This window comes from Cervus canadensis, chromosome 12, assembly GCF_019320065.1.
Source record: "Cervus canadensis isolate Bull #8, Minnesota chromosome 12, ASM1932006v1, whole genome shotgun sequence".
Lineage (NCBI taxonomy): Eukaryota > Metazoa > Chordata > Mammalia > Artiodactyla > Cervidae > Cervus > Cervus canadensis.
The window spans coordinates 35,654,231-35,674,995 of NC_057397.1; the positions used below are offsets into that span (position 1 = coordinate 35,654,231).

Below are 20,765 nucleotides of genomic sequence, written 5' to 3' on the forward strand. Positions count from 1 at the left end.
CCCAGTCATCTTTTGCTTACTCAGCTCATGCGTGTCCTTGGGCAATTCATCTGAGTGTTACACAAGAGCCCTCTCTCCGGCCTTGGAAGGGATTCCACTTCCTGCAACACAAGCACTGTGGATTCCCAGTTTTATTCAGTATCTTTATGGCCTCAGCTTCTGAGTTAGTCCTGGCAATAGGCAAGGCACTCAATACCTCTTTAACTAATAATGAATTATCCAGTACACGGATGAGAATGATTTCAGAAAACAAATTTGACAAGTATCAACAGTCAGTGAACGCATTCCACTTATTTTCTACCAACTCATTGGCTGGATCAAATTACCATTCATTTTTGTTCAAACGTGTAATGTATTATTCCTCTGTGCCAATAGATTAGAAACATTTTCCATAAATAAAATGTTTAGGGGGGCCTACAAAGTGACACCCAGGAAAATGAAACATTTAACTCGGGCTTCCAGGATTTGTCCTTTGAGCATGGCTCTCTCCTCTATCCTTCCACACTGTTATAAAGAGGCCAAGACTCTAGCCTGCCTGGCATCTCCGTCCACGCCTGGAGCATCCCACACTCCCCTCTGTCCTTCCACACTGTTATAAAAAGCCCCACACTCCGACAAGGGGAAGCAGCGTGCAAGCTGGGCGTCTGCTGGTCTCCGCAGCAAGAGTCTGGTCCGGTGCACAGCTCAGCGCGCAGAGAACGCGCGAGGCTGTGCACGTTGCAGCCGTGCCGTATGTTCTGCGCATGCGCCGGCGGCCAAGCCTGCCCCCGGGCCTTCTGGGGGCTGCGCCTGCGCGGCTCGTTCCGGCCCGGGACTGGTGAGAAGCAGTGGTTTAGGGTGCCGAAGTGCCTCCGCAGTGCGGTCGCTTTTCCTGGTTGGGTGCGGGATGCTGCTTCTGGCGTTGGGCGGCCCGTGGGCGGCCGGACTGCGGCTCGGCGGGAAGAGGACAGCAACGTGGGCCTCCACCGCGCTCCGAGGCCCCAGGGCGGTCGTCTCGAGGGCGGCCTCCTGCAGAGGCTCCTCAGGGCGCGTCGGGGGCACGGGGCTGTCGGCTGCCACGCCTGTTCTGCGTCGGGTGCGAGCCCAGGTCGGCTGTCAGAGGGCTTCCGGACCCGTGTAAGGGCGGGGGGGTGGAAGTAGCATCGGGCCTGGGGAGCCCGGCTTCCCCTCAGCTTTTGCCCGGCGGCTCCTGTACGGAAGGCGCCCAGTGCGAGGCTGGCGGGAGTAGTATGTTTGGGCCTTGGGAACAGGCCAGTGCATCCCGGGGTTCACAGCACCCGCGAATCTAAGTGTCCCTTGGAAAGTGATTATTTTCTGGGCGGTTCTAGTCATTTTACAGATGGTTGCAAATCCAGCGAGGACTCAGCTTATTGCCTTTTGTGTCCTTGAGCGCAAGCTTGTAAGAGCTAATCTTCAAGGAAGTTAGATGCGCCATGTGGAGATGGAACTGAAAAAAACTCAGAGAACCTCTTTGAGTTCTATTTTTTATTAGGTGGCCCTATTTTTAGGAGTTACTTTGCTCCCTGGGTAAAAAACGGGATAAAGACGTTAATCCTTCTTATTTTAATCTGAATAAATTGTCTCCTAATCCTACCCTGTAAAATATTAGGATTAGCAAACATGCTGAAACTTGGAAAGCCAGTGCGGGAATTGAAATCTAATTAAATTTCAGTCTAAAGGAATTAGGCATGCCTTTTACATCTTCAAGAGGGTGTGTAGTGAAAGTCATTTTCAGAGGTTCTGGGAACTCTGTTCCTGTGAAATTTGATGTAGGAGTTCAAGTGGAAATTTTTCCTTATAGAGAACAAGGAATGGATAAAAAGTTTGGGGAAAGAATATATATATATATATACACACATATATATGTGTGTATATATATATATATAAATAGCTGTGCTATAAATATTTTAGAAGTATTAAAAACTACCTGGGCTTTATAAATACTGAATCTGCAGTGTTTTGCTTAAATAAAGTGATTTTTTTTAAGTGATTAAAAAAAAAAACAAACCCAAAACTAATGCATTTAAATCTTTGCAGTTGAGTGAGAGTCACATGCAATAGAAGAAACTACTCCACTAACTTTTTACTTGTTTAAGGTCACACTTTATCTAACAAGCTTCTAGCTGGCATGCAAACCTAGGTCTTCAAACTCCCAATTCAGTGTCTACTTGTGAGTGGGATTAAGGAAAGCCTTTCTGTTACTCAGTTTGAGTTCTTCAGCTCTGTAGATTATTTGGAAGAATTCCTTAAATCACCCTATACCAGAAGTTCTCTTTATAATATTTTTCAAAATAAACTTAAAAAATTTAAAAGTTGGTCTAAAATGCAATTTATTATGCACTCACATCATGGTCTCTCTTTGAATAGATACCTGTTTGTTGGGAAAGAGGTGTTCGATGTTCACATACACAGCTTGACAAATCAGAAGATGGAAGGCTGATTTATACTGGGAATTTGGCCCGAACAGTATTTGGTGGGTAATCATGAATGAGGGTACTTCCTTTTTTCTCCCTTTTGATTATAAAAAAGGTTCTTAGCATACGATACTTACTATTTTTATTGTTGTTTAGTTGCTAAGTCCTATCCGACTCTGTTAAGACCCCATGGACTGTTGCCTGCCTGGCTCTGCTGCCCATGGGATTTCACAGGCAAGAATACTGGAGTGGGTTGCCAGTGGTTCAGGGGATCTTCTTGACTCGGGGATCAAACCCACGTCTCTTGCATCTCCTGCATTGGCAGGCAGATTCTTTACCCCTGAGCCACCACTTCATAATTGGAAGACAGAAGGAAAAATTATAAGATTTAATAAAGGATTTGGAGGTTGAGACCTTTGCATTTTTAGGAAATTTACATTTTTATTTATCTATTCATTTGTTTATTTGGCTGCCTCAGGATCTTTGTTTTGTCACGTGGAATCTTTTCTTGCATCTGGTCTCAGTAGTTGCCGCAGGCCCCCTACAATTGCATCTGCAATCCCCTTAGTTGCCCCCCCAGCATGTGGGATTGTAGTTCCCCACTGAGGATTGAACCTGAATCTCCTACATTGCAGGGTGGATTCTTAACCACTGGACCACCTCCCTTTAGATTTTTAAAAGGGTTTTGAAGACTCTTATGACTTTGTGGTCTTACGACTGAGCACTAAAGATTCATCCTTCGGTCACCTCTCAGGATGTTTAGCAACAAAACGTGTATATTTATATAATGTTTGAATATTCAGAGAAGCAAATATGGATGAATACTTAGGAGTAGTTATTTTGGGTGGGTAGACATTTACTCTATAGAGTAATTATGATTCAAAGATATATTAAGTCTACATTTTTTGGGTCTTAGAATTTTCAGCAAATGTCTTTACTTGGTGACTTTTGCACGCAGTAGGTGGGGAGTTACAATGGAGTAGGAAAAGACAGTGTTTTAAATAACTACAAATTTAAAGTTGTTTTGTCTCCTTAGGTCATAATTCAGTATGTAGTATGGAATAATTTAGAAAAGAAGAATGTAGGTATGTGGTTTGTTCAAGTTTCTGAGGTTGTATTCCATTTCAATAATCCTTATATAAAAAAGTATAACCTGAAATATTTGGAGGATTACCTTACAGCCCAACTGGCCACAAGATTTCAGTGCCCCATTGGCATGTGTGTTTTTGATCATGTTGATGTTACTTGATTGTCTGAAATTTAATCTGAAAATCTGTAAACTCTCAAGCATGTGTGACATTAAAATAGAGTATATTTAAAATACAACTTTAGCTAATTTAAAACTTTTTGGGAATAAGGACTGATTATAGTACTGTTGAGAGGAGTTCTAAAGTTCTTGGAATAATCTGTTTTGGATGGTAGAAATTTCTTCAGAAGTCACAACATGAGTAGGTCGTTGAGCCTGTGTCACATCTCTCGATTGAGCCTCGGATACCTGGATTGATGCCCTTGACATGTGTCAGCTGTGACTCCCATGATATCCTTCTTTATGAACACAGACACCATTCCTTCAAATGAAGGGAAGGTTTATCCATTTATTTCATGTCCCCACTTGACTGAGTTCTGAAGAGATTATAAATAGGAATGAATTTTAGTGTGTGTGCTTGCATGCTAAGTCGATTCAGTCATGTCTGACTCTTTGCGACCCTATGGACTGTAACCTGCCAGGCTTCTCTGTCCATGGAATTCTCCAGGCAAGAATACTAGAGGGGAAAAAAAAAAAAAGAATACTAGAGGGGGCTGCCATGCCCTCCTTCAGGGTATCTTCCCGATCCAGGGATCAAACCCACATCTCTTAGGTCTCCTACATTGGCAGGCAGGATCTTTATTACTAGCACCACCTAGGAAGCCTCCTAATTTTATAGTATGGTTACGATATAATATTTGTGGAACAGCAAAATTTTGCATGGTATTCAAAGTTCTAGAATTGTAGCAGAATTTGATGTTTGAGTTCCTTCAATATTATAATAGAAAGTTATTCTATATGTGTATCAGGAATTAATAATTTTTCTGTGTAAAACTGAGTGAGAGGCATTAACATAGCGGTGCCATTCCTGGAGATTCTTTAAACTACCAAATTGGATCCTAGTGTAAAGACATTTGAGGGGACTTCTGGTTGGCAGTTCTTGTTAATTCAGCAACAGAAATTACTGATGTCAGAGTATTCTCATTTTAAGACGAGTAGAATTTGAACATGAAGAGGTGTGAAAGAAGGACATCCTAGGCATGGAAGTTGTATGAGCAAAGGCATCAGGATGGGAAAACCCAGAATATGTTTAGAAAATAGCAATTACTTCAACCTGAGCAACTGAATCTTGGCTTCCCTGATGGCTCAGTAGGTAAAGAATTTGCCTGCAATGCAGGAGATGTGGGTTTGATCCCTGGATCAGGAAGATCCCCTGGAGAAGGAAGTGGCAACCTACTCCAGTATTCTTGCTTGGAGAATCCCATGGACAGAGAAGCCTGGTGGACTACAGTCCATGAGGTCGGAAGAGTTAGACACAACTTAGCAACTAAACCACAACCACCACCAGGCATAATAAAGTATATGTATGAATTAGTTTCCTAGGGCTCTTAAAATTCATTTTCACACACTTGGTGGCTTAAAACGGCAAAAATTTATTCTCACAGTTTTGAAGGCTAGAAGTCTGAAATCACAGTGTTGGCATGTGCATGCTCTCTCTGAAGGCACTAGGGAGGAACTCTTCTTTGTCTCTTCCCAGCTTCTGATGACTCGCAGCCATTCTTTGTATTCCTTGGCTTGTAGTTGCATAACTTGTCTCTGCCTGCTACTTCACAAGGCCTTCTCTGTGTGTCTGCTTGTCCTGTTCTGTCCTTTTAAGGACACTCTCATTGGATGTAGGGTCCACCCTAGTCCAGGATGGATTATCTCAACTTCTAATTATCTTCAAAGACCCTGTCTCTAAATAAGGTCACATTCTGAGGTTCTGGGTGGATGTGAATTTTGAGGGGACACAGTTCATACTACTATAGTGTGAAAAGAGTAATGAGGAAACAAGAGGTGGTTTTTCTGTAGAAGACAGCTTGGTCCCCATTAAATCCCATGTGTACCAATGTCATGACAACTACCTGTGAGCGGAAGAAATTATTTTTAAACTGGTGCAAACAAGAAGCCTTCAACCAGCAGTGATGTATGAGAGTGACTGCTCTGTTACAGCCTCATCAACATGTATGGTGTCAGATTTTTTGGTTTTTGCCAGTTTGGGGGAAAAACGGTATCTCACTGTGGTTTTAATTGCATGTTTCTTATGATTGAAGTTTAGTATCATTTCGTCTATTGAAATCTTCCCTGGTGGCTTAGATGGGAAAGAATCTGCCTGCAGTCCAGGAGACCCAGGTTCAATCCCTGGGTTGGGAAGATCCCCTAGAGAAGGGCATGGCAACCCACTCCAGTATTCTTGCCTGGAGAATTCTGTGGACAGAGGAGCCTGGTGGGCTACAGTCCATGGGGTCGCAAAGAGTCAGACATGAATGAGCATCAACTAAAACACACACACACACAATCTGTTTAAAGGCCATGTGCATTCATGTGCATTTTTTGTTTCATTGAACTGTCGGCTTATATTTCTTACTCATTTGTTTATTGGGTTGTCGATCTTTTTCTTCTCATATACTGGCAATCTTTTATATCTTGGGTATGTTAATCCTTTGTGATATAAGTTTCCAGTATTTTTCTCATTCATCTCTTTATTTTGTTTATGGTATTTACGTCTGTGTACTAAAAATGTGATCAGATTTATCAACTTTCCCGTTGATTGCCTCTGTATTTTAAGTCATAATTAGAAAAATTTTTCTGTTCTCAGATTATAAGGCCTTCACAAGGCTTCTTATAGCTTTCTTATTTTATATACCAAGGTCTGGATTATTTGGAATTTTCCGAGTATATAATATGAGGGATCGATTGAATTTTATCTTTTTCTATGTGGCTATCCAGTTGCCCCAGCACCACTAGTTTTATTTATTTATTTTTTTTACCACTAGTTTTAAATTGTATCTTTACACTAAAGTTCCATACGCAGTTTTCTAGATTTTCTGCTTTTGTTCCATTGATCTGTTCATGCACTGAGCCTATACAACACTATTTTAATGTTTTAGTATCTAACTCTCCCTCTCTTTTTTGCTTCCTTTGTTTTTCCAAATTAACTTTATAATCAGCTCATCTAGGATGTCAGCTTGTCCGTTTTCCAAACAGATGGTGTTCAATCATGTTAAAATTATACATTCAAACTAAGAAAATTTACATTTTAAGTTATTTATTTACTGTGGTAAAGTAGACATAATGTAAAAGTTACCATTTTGACCATTTTTAAATATGTAGTTCAGAAGTCAGTGATTTTTAAAAAAATTTTTCTAAGTAAAAATATGTCACTATTTTAACTTGAGTGTTTTTCCTTGATAAGGAAATTGATTACCTCTCCCACACGTTTCTTAACCACCAGTGGGGATTTTTTGTTTTTAAATTTGCTGTTTTAATGTTGGGCACTTAACCTGATAAAGTTAGTCCTGTATTTGAACATTTTGTTTTAGATCTGCGGAAGTACTTATAACCAGGGCATTTTATTTGATTATCTGCTGACTGAGTTAAGTTTTATAGTATTCATAAAGATTTTTGAGTAATATTAAATCTTTTATTGTGTAGTGCATTGTAATGGCCAACAGCCTCGACCCTAGAGTCAGATTGCCTAGGTTTAAATCCCAACACAACTCTTTGGTGGGGCTTCCCTAGTGGCTCAGACAGTAGAGTCTGCCTGCAGTACTGGGTCAGGAAGATCCCCTGGAAAAGGGAATGGCTACCCACTCCAGTGTTTTTCCCTGGAGAATTCCACAGACAGAGAAGCCTGGTGGGCTATAGTCAGTCCATGGGGTTGCAAAGAGTTGGACATGACTGAAGTGACTTTACATTTTCACACAACTATTTGGTAGTTATGTGACATTGAGCAAGTGCCTGATATTTTCTCATCTTTTAAATGGGAGTGATGATGATGCTAATTATACATCTCATAGGACTTTTTTGTAGATTTCATGAATAAAATATGCGGAGTGCTTAAAATAAAGCCTGGGATATAATAAGCACTGTATAGGTGTTTTGGTTTTGTTGTTTTGGTGATGATATGGTAGGAAGAAAGAATTAATTGGATGGTATTAATCCTCTCCTATTTTCTTTTTCTTTTTTTTTTTCCTATTTTCTTTTTTTAGGTGTGAAGTGTTTTTCTTACTCTACAAGTCTGATCAGCCTTGCGTTTCTACCATACATATTTGCACAAAATAATGTTATATTTGGAAGTCTGCCTTTGCAAATCTTATTTTATGGCACCATAGGAAGCTTTACAGTGATCACTCCAGCACTGCTTCACTTTCTTACAAAAGGCTATGTCATTCGCTTGTACCATGAGGCCAGAACAGACACTTACAAAGCCATTACTTACAGTGTTGTACTTTCAGAAAAAAGTACAGTATTTCACCAGAATGATGTGAAGATTCCAAACAGCACGCATGTGTTTACTACGTTTTATGCTAAAACAAAATCATTGTTAGTTAATCCAGCACTCTTTCCAAACCCTGAAGACTATGACCATTTAATGGGTTATGACAAACCATTCACTTTTGATCTGGAAGAAGCCAGTGAAAAGAAACAGCTTAAAGAAGAGAAATAAGTCTGCTTTTTGTCAAGCCACATGGCATGTGGGATTTTAGTTCTGCTACCAGGGATCGAACCGATGCCCCCTGCATTGGAAGGGTGAAGTCTTAACCACTGGACTGCTGGAAAAGTCCTGAGTTTGTTATTTTTATGTTTGTGCTTAAATGTGATTTGTGTTCCAATGTATGATAATTGCCTTTATGTTTGATTTTGTTAGTGATTGATTGTTAAATAATTTAAGTTGTATCAGACAGAACTTTTAATTTTCAGAGACTTGTGTTCCTTTATAATAAAAAAAGTTATGTTTGAAAACAAAACTTGTAACATTCTACCATTTTGTTTAAAAGGGTGTGAAAATACATGTATATGCTGATGTATGCATAATTAATTTTATATAATGATTTCTTCTCACCTGGGGGTTGGATATCAAAAGCATATGGGAGAGTTATTTCTCCTTTGTGTGTGAACTTTTCTAAAGAGATAGATACTACCTTTTCCCACAATAGAAACTAAAAATTCACACATTATAGAAAGCAAGTGTTAATCTGCTTCCTTTGGCTCTGAATAACAGGTTTTTGCCTATCTTCTGTGACGTGGCTGCCCATATTAAAGATCTTGTACAATAGAATGAGGTTAGCTTGAAGGCAAATGGTAATCTGAGGAGTTTGTCTTCAGTGGCTCTGCTTGTCTCTCCACGTGCACGCTCCTTTGGTACACTCTATCACACACAGGGAAAATCCTATCCACTTTGGTACGATTGTATCCATACAGATGGATAGTACCTTTTATGAAACTGCAGTCTTCATGCGAACTTATCAAGTATTGGCATTTTAAGATTTTTACCTCTAATTGTAGAAAGAAAGTTGGTTCTTGTGAAGGATTTTCAGCCAGGAACAAATGGCCTCAAATTGTTATTTAGATTGGTAGATGCTGATTATGTGCCTAGAATGCACTGGGTACTGGGCGAGTTGCCAGAGTCACAGTTAAGAACACCCAGTCTATAAAGCTGTGTAATAGCCATCTCCTGCCATGATGGTTAATCTAATCTTTATGGCTTGCCTGTGTATGAGAGGGAGGTGAACGCCGAGCCTACAGAGCTGCCCAAGGCCTCCTATCACCTGCTACAATAGTAAGTCTAATTTTTATGACTTCTTCTATGTGAGGGAAGTACATGGAGAAGCAGTAGGAACATCACTAGTTCTTGGGAAGATCAAGTATCAAGGTGCTAGAAGGTTATAGGAGACAGCTTAAGGTAGAAAAGTGCTCTTTCTGAGATTTAGAGCCTGCCCTCTGCTAGGATCAGCCAGCCTGTGGTCCTAGTAGAGGGCAGGCTGTATTCTCAGGGATGAACAGGCTGCCACCACCTCTGTCCTCAGCTTGGACTTCTCTGCCTGCCTGCTCTTCTGTCTTGTTACCTAGGTATACACGTGTTGCTGTCTTAAAAATTAATGTGATTTATATCTTTCTATAAAAAGGTATTCCATAATCAAATACTCATTATCAAACGTTAGATACATAGAAGAAAACAGCACAGTTAACATTTTAAACTTTTCTCTCGAGGGTCACTTTTCTCATAATTTGTTTTGAGTACATCATACCTGTTTCTTTAAATGTCCTGTATACATGCCGTCATTTTGTCTCCTGTGTAGTGGAGTGAAAAAACCTATTTTTGTTAGTATCAGAATAATTCCTCAGAGGACAGCGTGGTTGCTTAAAAGACTGCATGAGAAAGATGTCTTCTCAAGGGCATGATCTGGAGTGAGGCCAAGATGAGAAAAGGATCAGCATGCATAGGATACCATGATGATTCATCAGTCAATTAAGTCTGCAGAAGCAACTCAGGCCAAGATAAGGGGAAAATACATGCACATCCCTCCATGCCACTTCACTACCCTCTCCCCGGGCAGAGTAATCCTGGAAAGATTGAGACTGATGAATCTGCCACAATCTATGGGAAGGATATTTAGTAAGGTTTATTTGAGTCTCAGAAGACAGGGTGGTTCTGGGTTACATCAGATAGCATACCCTTGACAGTAAGATGTAATCCTTTCCCTCAGTTTATTAATAATTACATCACACTGAAAGACAACAGCAAAAGTAACAAATTGGTCATTAGGTATGAATGACTCATTTGTTAAACTTGTATTAGGATTTTTTCAGAAAAAGGATGGTTATTCAGATTCAGCAATTACCAATTTGTGGTCAGTATTGTTTCCTCTAGACCTCCTGCCCTCTACTTTTATTTGAGAGCAAGTTGCAGACATCATAGTATTTCTTAAATATTTAATTTTGTAATTCTACAAGTGAGAGTGAAAGTGTTGGTCAATCAGTCGTGTCCGACTCTTTGTGACCCCATGGGCTATAGCTCACCAGGCTCCTCTGTCCATGGGATTGCCCAGGCAAGAATAGTGGAGTGAGTTGCCGTTTAATTCTCCAGGGCATCTTCCTGACCAGGAACTGAACCCGAGTCTCCTGCATTGTAGGCAGATTCTTTACTGTCTGAGCCACCAGGTAAGCCCCTTATCCACAAAATAAGGAGTTAAATAGCAATACCATTATACCTAAGCTGTCCCTGATCTCAAAGTTATCAAATATCCAGTCTACCAATTTCCAATTGTTTCATAATTTCCCCCCTCTGTTTGGATTAAGATTTAAGTAAAGTTCTCACCTTATTTACACCTACTTTTGAAATGTCTTTTAAGACTCCTAATCTGTGGGCCCTTCTATTTCCTTCACTTTGTTTTTAGGCTGTGCCATGCAACTTGCGGGATCTTAGCTCCTCAAAAAAGAGTCAAACCTGACCGCCAGCAATGGAAGTGAGGAATCCTGACCACTGGACCAATAGGGAATGTCCTCTCTTTTTCCTTCCTCTTGCACATCATCTGTTGAAAAAACTGAGTTTTTTGTCCTATACATGTTTTCACAGTGTAGATTTTCTGATTATATTCTCAAGGTGTAGTTAATGTTTCTGTCTACTGTATTTGCTATAAATTGGTAGTTGGACTTGAGGTCTCATCAGACTGAGGTTTGATTAGTTTGGACAAGACTGATTCATAGCTGATGTTTATATTAATTATCTATTGTTGTATAACAAATTGCCCCTAAAATATAGTGGTTTAAAACAACAAATGTTTATAACTGCACAGTGTCTGTTGGTTGGGTATTTGGGAATGACTCAGCTAAGTGGGTATGGCTCAGGTTCTCTCATGGGGTTGCAGTGAAGATACCAGCTAATGCTCCTGTCATCTGAAGGAACTGCTTCCAAGGTGGCTCACACATGTGACTGACACATTTTTTTGTAGTTTGTTGCTTAGTCCTGTCCGACTCTTTGCGACCCTGTGAAGATCAGCACGCCAGGTTTCCCTGTCCTTCACTGTCTCCTGGAGTTTGCTCAAACTCATGTCCACTGAGTCGATAATTCCATCCAGCCATCTCATCCTCTGTCGCCCTTCTCCTCCTACCCTCAGTCTTTCCTAGCATTAGGGTCTTTTCCAATGAGTCAGGTATTTGCATCAGGTGGCCAAAGTATTGGAGCTTCAGCTTCCTCATCAGCCCTTCCCATGAATATTAGGGTTGATTTCCTTTAGGATTGACTAGTTGGATCTCCTTGTTGTCCAAGGGACTCTCAAGCGTCTTCTCCAGCACTACAATTCGAAAGCATCAATTCTTTGGTACTCAGCCTTCTTTATGGTTCAACTCTCATATCTATGTGTGGTGCTGGCCTTTTGGGAGGAGGCCTTCGTTTTTTACTGCATGGATCTCTCTTTAGAGCTACTGTTTGCCCCAGAGCAATTGATCCAGGAGAACAAGGTAGAGGCTTTTATGATCTATTCTGGAAGTTGCACTTTATCATTGTGCAATATTTTCTTAGTTACACAGTCACCCTTATTCATTGTTGGAGGGGACTACACAAGAATTTGCATACCAAGAAGTAAGGATAATTGGGAGCTGTCTTAGAGATAGGCTACCACCCTGTTCATCCATTGAGAGGTATATGATGTCTTCTTATCTCTCTTTGTGATGTTAGCAACCTCTGATGTTGTGTTGCCTAAGTTCACTAATTCATTAGATATTGCAAAATGGTTCTATTCTATCATTCCTTTTTCATGTACAGCTCTAATATTTCTAAAAGAGAAAACAGCATGAGAAGGAGAGGGAAACGTGCCTCTCTGTACTATTTGGTTACCAGTAGTTCAGTCTCCATAGAAAGGTCAGGATAAATGCTTGATTCTTTCCCTTTATCAGTTTTCAAAGTAGAATTAGTTTCCTAGTATCATTGGCTGATTAGACTTTAAACAAGTATTATGAGCTCATGGATTTGAATATTTTTGATGTATTTCAATACACTGAAGTTACCATCTTATTAATGATCATACAGTCTACAGGCAGGCTGAATGTTTAAGTCTGGGAGCTATGAATGTTACATTAAATGGCAAGAGGGATTTTATAGGTGGATCTTGTGTTGGGAAGATTATCCTGTATTGTCCAAATGGTTGCAATAAAATCACAGGGTCCTTGTAAGAGGGAGGCAGGAGATCAGAGGAGAAGGTGATGTGATGATGGGAGCAGAGTTGATGCAGTGCTGAATTTTGAAGATGGAGGAATGAAAGAATTGCAGCCCACAAGCTGAAAAAGGCAAGTTAATGAATTGTTCCCTTGGAGAGTCCAGAGGAACTAAGTATGTTGACTCCTTACTTTTAGTTCATTGAAACTGATTTGGAGGGTAGCATTGGAACGTGTATATTATCATATGTGAAACAGATCGCCGGTCCAGGTTTGCTGCATGAGACAGGGTGCTCAGGGCTGGTGCACTGGGATGACCCTGGGGGATGGGATGGGGAGGGAGGTGGGAGGGGGGTTCTGGATGGGGAACACATGTGTGCCCATGGCTGATTCATGTTGATGTATGGTGAAAACCACTACAATATTGTAAAGTAATAAGCCTCCAATTAAAATAAATTAATTAAAAAAAAAGAAACTGATTTGGACTCCAACCTTCAGAATTATAATAGATTTTTTTTTTTCCTGGCTGTTCCAGGCAGCTTTAGGATCTTAGTTCTCCAACTGGGGTTCAAACCTGGGCCCTCAGCAGTGAAAGTACAGAATCCTAACCACTGAACCACCAGTGAATCCCCCATTTGTATTCTTTTGGGGGGAGGGGTTTGTGCTGGGTTTTTGTTGCTGCCAGGGTTTCCTCTAGTTACAGGTACATGGGGTTACTCTTGTTGCGGAGCACTGGCTCTAGAGCACATGGGCTAACAGCTGCGGCTCCCCGGCTCTGGAGCACAGGCTCTGTAATTGTGGCACACGGGCTTAGCCACTCTGTGGTATGTGGGATCTTTCCAGATCAGGGATCAAACCCATGTCTTCTGCACTGGCAGGCAGATTCCTTACCACTGATCCACAAGGGAAGCCCCCATTTGTATTGTTTTTAACGCATTAAATTTGTGGCTATTTGTTACAGCAGCAATAGGAAACCATTCTTTGGTCAATGGGACTGTGATCAGATTGGTTTTCTGATACAGTAAGATGTTCTAGGCTCATCTTATACCTTTTCTGCCTCAGACCTGAAACAGCACTTTCTCTAGAGTCTTTGTTCCTTTTAGTGGAATTGAGATCATACCCAGCGTGTCCAAAAAAAAAAAAAATTGGTTAAGATGGTAAATTTTATATGTTTTTTCCATAATATAAAAATGTATTTTAAAAGTGGGGGGAAGAAAGAGGACACACCCATGCAGGTTTCTAGTAATTTCAAAATACACTAAAAGGAACAAAGACTCTAGTGTTAACTATATTTGCCTTGTGCAATAGATCTCCAGAACTTTTCGTCTTGCCAACCTGAAATAATACCAATTGAGCAACTCCCCATTTCACTAGCCCAACCCCTACCCCATGAATTTTTGCCTTAAAAAAACCAAACAATAAAGTAAGGCTGTTCTTCAGTACAAAAACCTTTTACAAATATGATTATTTTCCTCTAAACTTGTAAATTTGAAGGCTTCAACTCTATGCTATTTTTGGCTACTAATCCACAGGCCACTGTCCTTTAAAGGATTTCAGGTAGCAAAGCATCTAAAGGGTTAGCTGTTTTTCTAGAGCAGAGTGAGAGTTTTGGAATGAAATACATTCCACACCCAAAATGATGACTATTCAAGGTATTCCCTGGACCTGTAGTTTGCTAAAGTGAGGGCATTCTCAAGCATGGTGGGACCCCTGCCCATAATGCAGAACTCTGGCTAGTGTCCTGTATCTGAGGTCTCATCCAGCCAGTCTCTACCCTTTGGTTCAACCTGTCGCCAAGCAAAAACACTGTGCATGAACACTGTTCAGTTCAGAGCTGAAGGTCCTGCTCTCTGGGCTGTAAGAATTGATGTATAAAGATCTTGTGGGAGGGAATTCCCTGGCTGTCTAGGACTTCATGCTTCCAAGCCAAACATCTAGCCATAAATAAAGAAAGAATAGGAGGGTGTGCTTAGGGTTTAAAGAAAAAAAGAAAAAGAACTTGTGGGAGAGAATAGCAACACAAAGGGATAAAGAGTGCTGGGCTTTTGAGCTTCTAAGGAAGAGGGGTTTTGTTACTATTGACCAGGAAGTACCTGTTTTGTTTTTAAAGCTCTGTGCTCTCATTTGTATCACTCCATTGAAGAGTACATTCTAAATCATTTTCCTCTCCTCTTGCAGGAAGTGCTCAAATATTAAACACACACACACACACACACACACACACATACACACGCACACACACGCACACACACATTCAAAAGAGGAAACAGTTGGATAGGAACTCAGAAATCATGTGACTGATGACTAAGTTACATTTTTTTCCCTTTACTAAAAATAAAGGGGAAGAGTCTGAAGATTAGTTACAGATTCTCCTTACATTTTTAAAGTTTTGGAGAGATTGGATCATGTTTCCATTTGTGCTTTTTTCTGCCCTGTTTTCTTCCATATTTACTGAACCTGAGGAGAAACGTTGGGTCTGCAACTCCTCTGACGCCACCGTTTGGTACGACTACTGTGGTAAGTACAAAGGCAAAAACAGGTCAACCATTGCAAGGGTGTTTTCACAGGAACCTTCCTCTGCTATCACCAGGACGCAGGAAACGACCGTGTGTTCCAGCTCCTGGGGAGGCTGCTGGCAGCAAAAGGGATGTCTGGTTCCTGCCCTCTGTGGATTTTCTCCATCCATCATAGACTTCATGAGTCTCTGAACTGTGTTTCTCTTGACTTCCAAGCATTCTGTCCTTTCCTGCAGTCAGCTATCTTTACCTTGAACCCAGTTTCAGATTCTTCGCTGTTCTGGCAGAACCATCTGCTTCTGAGATTTTTGTCTCAGCCCAAGGCTGACTAGGGGCTTCCCTGGTGGCTCGGATGGTAAACAATCTGCCTGCAATGCAGGACACCTGGGTTCCATCCCTGGGTTGGGAAGATCCCCTGGAGAAGGGAATGGCAACCCACTCTGGTATTCTTGCCTGGAGAATTCCATGGATGGAGGAGTCTGGCAAGCCATAGTCCATGAAATAGCAAAGAGTCAGACACAATTGAGTGACTAACATAAGATTGACTGGTTCTTCTTGAGAAGGTAGAACAGTCCTAGCTGCTTCTTGGAATTGGTTCTATCTCCAGGCTGTGATTTTTTTTTCCCTCCAGCACTGTGTTGGGTGTATAACAGGTACTCTGTTTAAGTGTTTCAGGCTGTTGTTTTTAAAGACTCTTGGTATTACCTCCCTAATTGAGTGTGAGGCTGATTCTGTCAGTTACTATCTGTGTGATCTTCAGCAAAGTCTTAGCCTCTCTGTGCTCCAGCTTTTTAATCTGTAAAGTGAAAGTGATTTTCAAACCCATTTTGCAAGGATTATTTTGAGGTAGAATTTTCAGCCCAGAGACACATAGAAACAATAATATTAATTACGTAAAAAAAGAAATCAGCCTCAGTCGAATGCTATTTACTGGTTGGATCACTGTTGTTTTGTTCTGTCTTGTTTTGCATCCCCCCTTTCTCTACAAATATCTGCTGGTCTGAAAGCACAGCTTTGGGGCTTGACTACTGTTTTGGTTTGGTGCTTTGCATTGTGTTGCTCACCATGGGTTGGTTGGCCTTTTCTACCCACTAGCAATATCAGGAAGTTTTATTTTTTTTTATTTTTATTTATTTATTTATTTTTATTAGTTGGAGGCTAATTACTTCACAACATTTCAGTGGGTTTTGTCATACATTGATATGAATCAGCCACAGATTTACACGTATTCCCCATCCCGATCCCCCCTCCCACCTCCCTCTCCACCCGATTCCTCTGGGTCTTCCCAGTGCACCAGGCCCGAGCACTTGTCTCATGCATCCCACCTGGGCTGGTGATCTGTTTCACCATAGATAGCATACATGCTGTTCTTTTGAAATATCCCACCCTCACATTCTCCCACAGAGTTCAAAAGTCTGTTCTGTATTTCTGTGTCTCTTTTTCTGTTTTGCATATAGGGTTATCGTTACCATCTTTCTAAATTCCATATATATATCAGGAAGTTTTAAAGGGATGCTCCTGAAAATACTAGTTAGTTGAAATTCTCATGGGAAAAAAGGATTTATGGTCTAATCATTTGGGAGAGATTTACAAATGTACTTTGAGTTCTGAGAAGTTCTGCAATAAAGAAACCTATTTAATCTCCCAATTTTCAGTTTTATTTTCTCTAATTTTTTGAGTGTGCCAAATGCACTCTGCCAAATATTAATATAAAGTTACTCCTGGGGAATTAGAAGTAATCCCAGATGTGGAAACAAAGCCTAAGTGTGTGACCAGTCTCAGACTGATGATTTTTTTCCTGTGTGTGATTGTACTGAATTCCTGTTCAACTTATCCCTGAAAATTCCCCATCCCGGGAGGTCAGTTCACACTCCTGTGTCTCAGGACCTCCTCAGTGCACTCAGCCCTCTTCTCTCTGCTTTGGTGCTGAGAGAACCAAAGAGAGAACTTTCTCTTTGCTCCACACACTGATTATGCCGCCTTCTCTGTGCTGTTTCATACAGCCTTTATTTATGTAACACTTTATATTATCTATTTAGCTTTTTTAAAAAAATATTTTTTTGGCGTGGACCATTTTTAAAGTCTTTATTGAATTTCTTATAATATTGCTTCTGTTTGTTATGTTTGCATTTTTTGGCCTCAAGGCACGTGGGATCTTAGCTTCCTGACCAGGGATTGAACCCTCTCTCCTTGCGTTGGAAGGTGAAGTCTTAACCACTGGACAGCCAGGGAAGTCCCAATTTATTTAACTTTTAATCTTTTAGTAACACTAACTCAATTTGTCTTTTAATTTGATTTTTTTCAGAAAGGATCTTCTTTTCTTAAAAAAAAAAATTATTTTATTTATTTATTTGGCTGAGGTGGGTGTGGCATTCGGGGTCTTTGATCTTTGTTGCTGCATGTAGGTTCTTTTCAGTTGCAGCATGTGGACTCTAGTTTCCGGACCAGGGATCAAACCCAGGTCCCCTGCATTGGCAGCTTGGTGTCTTAGCCACTGAACCATCAGGGAAGTCCCTTGAGGAGGGATCTTACCTGTTTCTCTCCAATGCTGAGAAATTTCGTGGTCTTTTTCTGCTGCCCCGTGGATATAGGGATCATGGGGAGCAGGTTGGGGTACACAGCTACAGCAAGACTCTCCTGGCTGCCAGGCCTCTCTGACCCCCCTCCCCAGACATCAGCCTTTCCCTGCGTTCGAGAATCCATCCTGGCCAAGATGGAAGCGCTTCATGTGTTGGAGGCATTGATCCCTCCGGTGTTATTGTCAGGGTGTTGGTGACCATAACTCAGTCCTTTCTGTGAGAGTGATTCCCACTTGGCCGAACTACTGGGCATACATGGTATACCTGTTTGCCAGGGCTGCTGTAACCAAACAGCACAGACTGTGTGGCTTAAACAGCAGAAATCTATTTCTCACAGTTCTCGAGGCGGGAAATCCAAGTTCAAGGTTTCGTTTCCTTCTGAGGCCTCTCTCCTTGGCTTATAAATGGCCATCTTCTTGCCATGTGTTCATATGACCTTTTCTCTGTATGTGCTCATTCCTGGGGACTTCCTGTATGTCTAAATCTCCTCTTCTAAGGTTACTGATGATACTAGATTAGAGCCTACTCTAATGGCCTCATTTTAATTTAATCACCTCTTAAAGGCCCTGTCTCCAAAGACAGTTGAAGAAGGAAATGGCAACCCACTCCAGTATTCTTGCCTGGGAAATTCCATGGTAGAGGAGCCTGGTGGGCTACAGTCCATGGAGTTGCAAAAGAGTCAGATTCAACTTAGCGATTAAACAACAACCAAAGACAGTCACATTCTGAGGTCCTAAGGATTAAAATGTCAACATATGAATTTAGGGAGAGCACAGTTCAGCCCGTAACATACAGAAATGGCAATAATTGGCTGTTTTATTCTCCAGCTCTGGAAAAGGCAGAAAACATGGTTGTGCGAGTCAGTCCACACAGTCCTGGACATACACTGTCTTGTAGCCTAGAGTTGTCAGATTCAGTTGTAATGTGTTTTTGGCTGTAGGTCATCCTGAAATTTAAGGAATTCATGGATTATTTAATTTAGCCATTATTCACTGGGCATCTGGCATGTGCTTGTTCTAGACATTGAGGATAACGTAGCGGTGAACAACAAAAGTCCCAGCCCTCCTGGAGTTTTGATCAGTGAAATATTCAGCATGTCAGATGGTGGTGACTGCTATGAGAAAAGAGTAAGGTGAGGGAGGGGATAGAGAGTGCAGAGATGGGAGTGGGGATTGCATTTTAAATTAGGATGGCCAAAGAGGCTCTCACTGAGAAGGTGACATGTAGCCAGGACACGAATAGTAAAGGGAGTGAGCCACTACCATATCCAGGGAAAGGGGTGGGGGAAAGAGCAAGCCCAGTGGCCTAGAGGTGGTGAGGAAGGAAGAGCAAGGAGGCCAGTGTGGCTGCCATGGAGTGAGTGCTGGGGAAGTAGTAGGAGGTAATATCATAGAAGGAAATGGGAAAGGAATGACAGCTTTGTAAGTCAGGGGATGACTTTCATCTTTTACTGTGGGCAAAGCTTGGTCTGTCTCGTGGATTGGTAATAATCTGTAAGATGGCAAAGGTGGAAGCAGACAACCTGTGGGGAGACTTGCAATAGTCCAAGTGAATGAGAGATTGGTGACTCAGATCAGAATGGGAGCAGTGGAGATGATGAGGTGGGGTTGGTGCTGGAGGTCCCCTACATTAGAACCTTCAAATTGCAAACTTTCAGAGATGCAAACATGTGTTCCATCAACGTTAGGCATGAGTGAAATTGCAGCTTGCCCTCCATCTCCTGTTGCTGACACTCCTTCAGCTCTATTGTCTCCCACCTCCTCTCCCTCCTCAGTAACTCTTCTTGTCTGTTCACTCAGTGCCAGCTCTTATGCCAGCTGTTGTACTGTACTACTGTACTTTTCATACTATAAGATAAAAAATGTTTTATTTTTTGTTTGCTTTTTATGTATTATTTGTGTGAAAAGTATTATAAACCTACTACAGTACAGTACTACACCACCAATCATGTTAATTGGGTACCTAGGCTAACTTTGTGGGACTTAAGAGCAAATTGGACTTATGAATGCACTCTTGGAACGGAACTTGTTCGTATGTAGGGGACTTACTGTATTCTGAAGATGGAGCCATTGGACTTGCTGACTGATTGGATGTGTGGTTGCTGCATGGTCCTCCCAGCTAAGTGTGTGTATCTTGGCATCTGGTCTTCCCCCTCTCCCCCCCAGCTCCTGACTCCAAGTAGTCCAGCCTCTTTATTGACCCTTATTTATATTTCTACTATTCTCTAACCTGAAATATTCTTCTCTATCTTTCCGTTCTTTAGAAACCTTTGAGGTCCATTAAAAGTCCTACCTGCCTTATAGAGACTGGTCAAATAAGTTGAATTTAATTCAGTTTATTAATGTCTTTAATGGGCATTATGTTTAGTTATTTTAGTTATTATGCTGAGGAATGCTGAGAGTGTGTGTTAAGTTATAGCCGGTATGGGACTTCTCTGGTGATCCAGTGACTAAGACTCAGGGGGCCTGGGTTCCATCGCTGGTCAGGGAAATAGATCCCATATGCCACAACTAAAGATCCCATATGCTGCTACTAAGACTTGGTGCAGGCAAATAAATATTAAAAAAATATATATATATAGCTGGCATCCTCAAGGAACCCCTGACTTTTGTCTTATTTATGGGTGTTAGTGTAATAGAGGGCCTCCCCCAGTGGCTCATCGGTATAAATAATCCGCCTGCATTGGAGTAGTCACAGAGGATTGTGGGTTGGGTCCCTGGGTTGGGAAGATCCCCTGGAGGAGGGCATGGCAACCTACTCCAGTATTCTTGCCTGGAGAATCCCATGGACAGCAGAGCCTAGTGGGCTACAGTCCATGGGGTCACAAAGAGTTGGACACGACTGAATTCACACACACACACACACACACACACACACACACAGTAATAGAGCACTGTTGTGTGCAGCCCTTAGCCTGTGGCCGGTTGGCCTTTGTGGTTACTTGCCTCACCAGCCTCTGAGCGGACCATTAGTGGTCCTGCTCAGCCATTGGTTGGTGCTGCAGTGGCCCCGCCTCCAAGTGACCAACTATCAA

General features: G+C 41.5%; 2 protein-coding genes across 2 annotated transcripts in view; both read left to right on the forward strand.

Moving 5' to 3' along the window:
* The first annotated feature begins 770 nt into the window (after nt 1–770).
* TMEM70 (transmembrane protein 70) lies at nt 771–8,450 on the forward strand. The gene is made up of 3 exons (XM_043483457.1): nt 771–1,087; nt 2,368–2,473; nt 7,692–8,450. The coding sequence occupies exons 1-3, from the start codon at nt 887–889 to the stop codon at nt 8,147–8,149; spliced, it is 765 nt and encodes a 254-aa protein (XP_043339392.1). The 5' UTR covers nt 771–886; the 3' UTR covers nt 8,150–8,450.
* Nucleotides 8,451–14,903: 6,453 nt separating this feature from the next.
* Nucleotides 14,904–20,765, forward strand: part of LY96 (lymphocyte antigen 96) — a 30,354-nt gene continuing 24,492 nt past the window's right edge. The window contains exon 1 of the mRNA XM_043483750.1: nt 14,904–15,153. Coding sequence (XP_043339685.1) covers nt 15,042–15,153 — 112 coding nt within the window. The 5' untranslated portion in view covers nt 14,904–15,041. The remainder of the gene's footprint in view (nt 15,154–20,765) is intronic.

What these genes read in the sequence shown, in the direction of transcription:
- TMEM70 (XM_043483457.1), top strand. Translation starts at nt 887, where the DNA reads ATGCTGCTTCTGGCGTTGGGCGGCCCGTGGGCGGCCGGACTGCGGCTC. An exon ending in TGCGTCGGGTGCGAGCCCAG is followed by an intron (nt 1,088 to 2,367) that starts GTCGGCTGTCAG and finishes CTCTTTGAATAG; the next exon opens with ATACCTGTTTGTTGGGAAAG. An exon ending in TTTGGCCCGAACAGTATTTG is followed by an intron (nt 2,474 to 7,691) that starts GTGGGTAATCAT and finishes TTCTTTTTTTAG; the next exon opens with GTGTGAAGTGTTTTTCTTAC.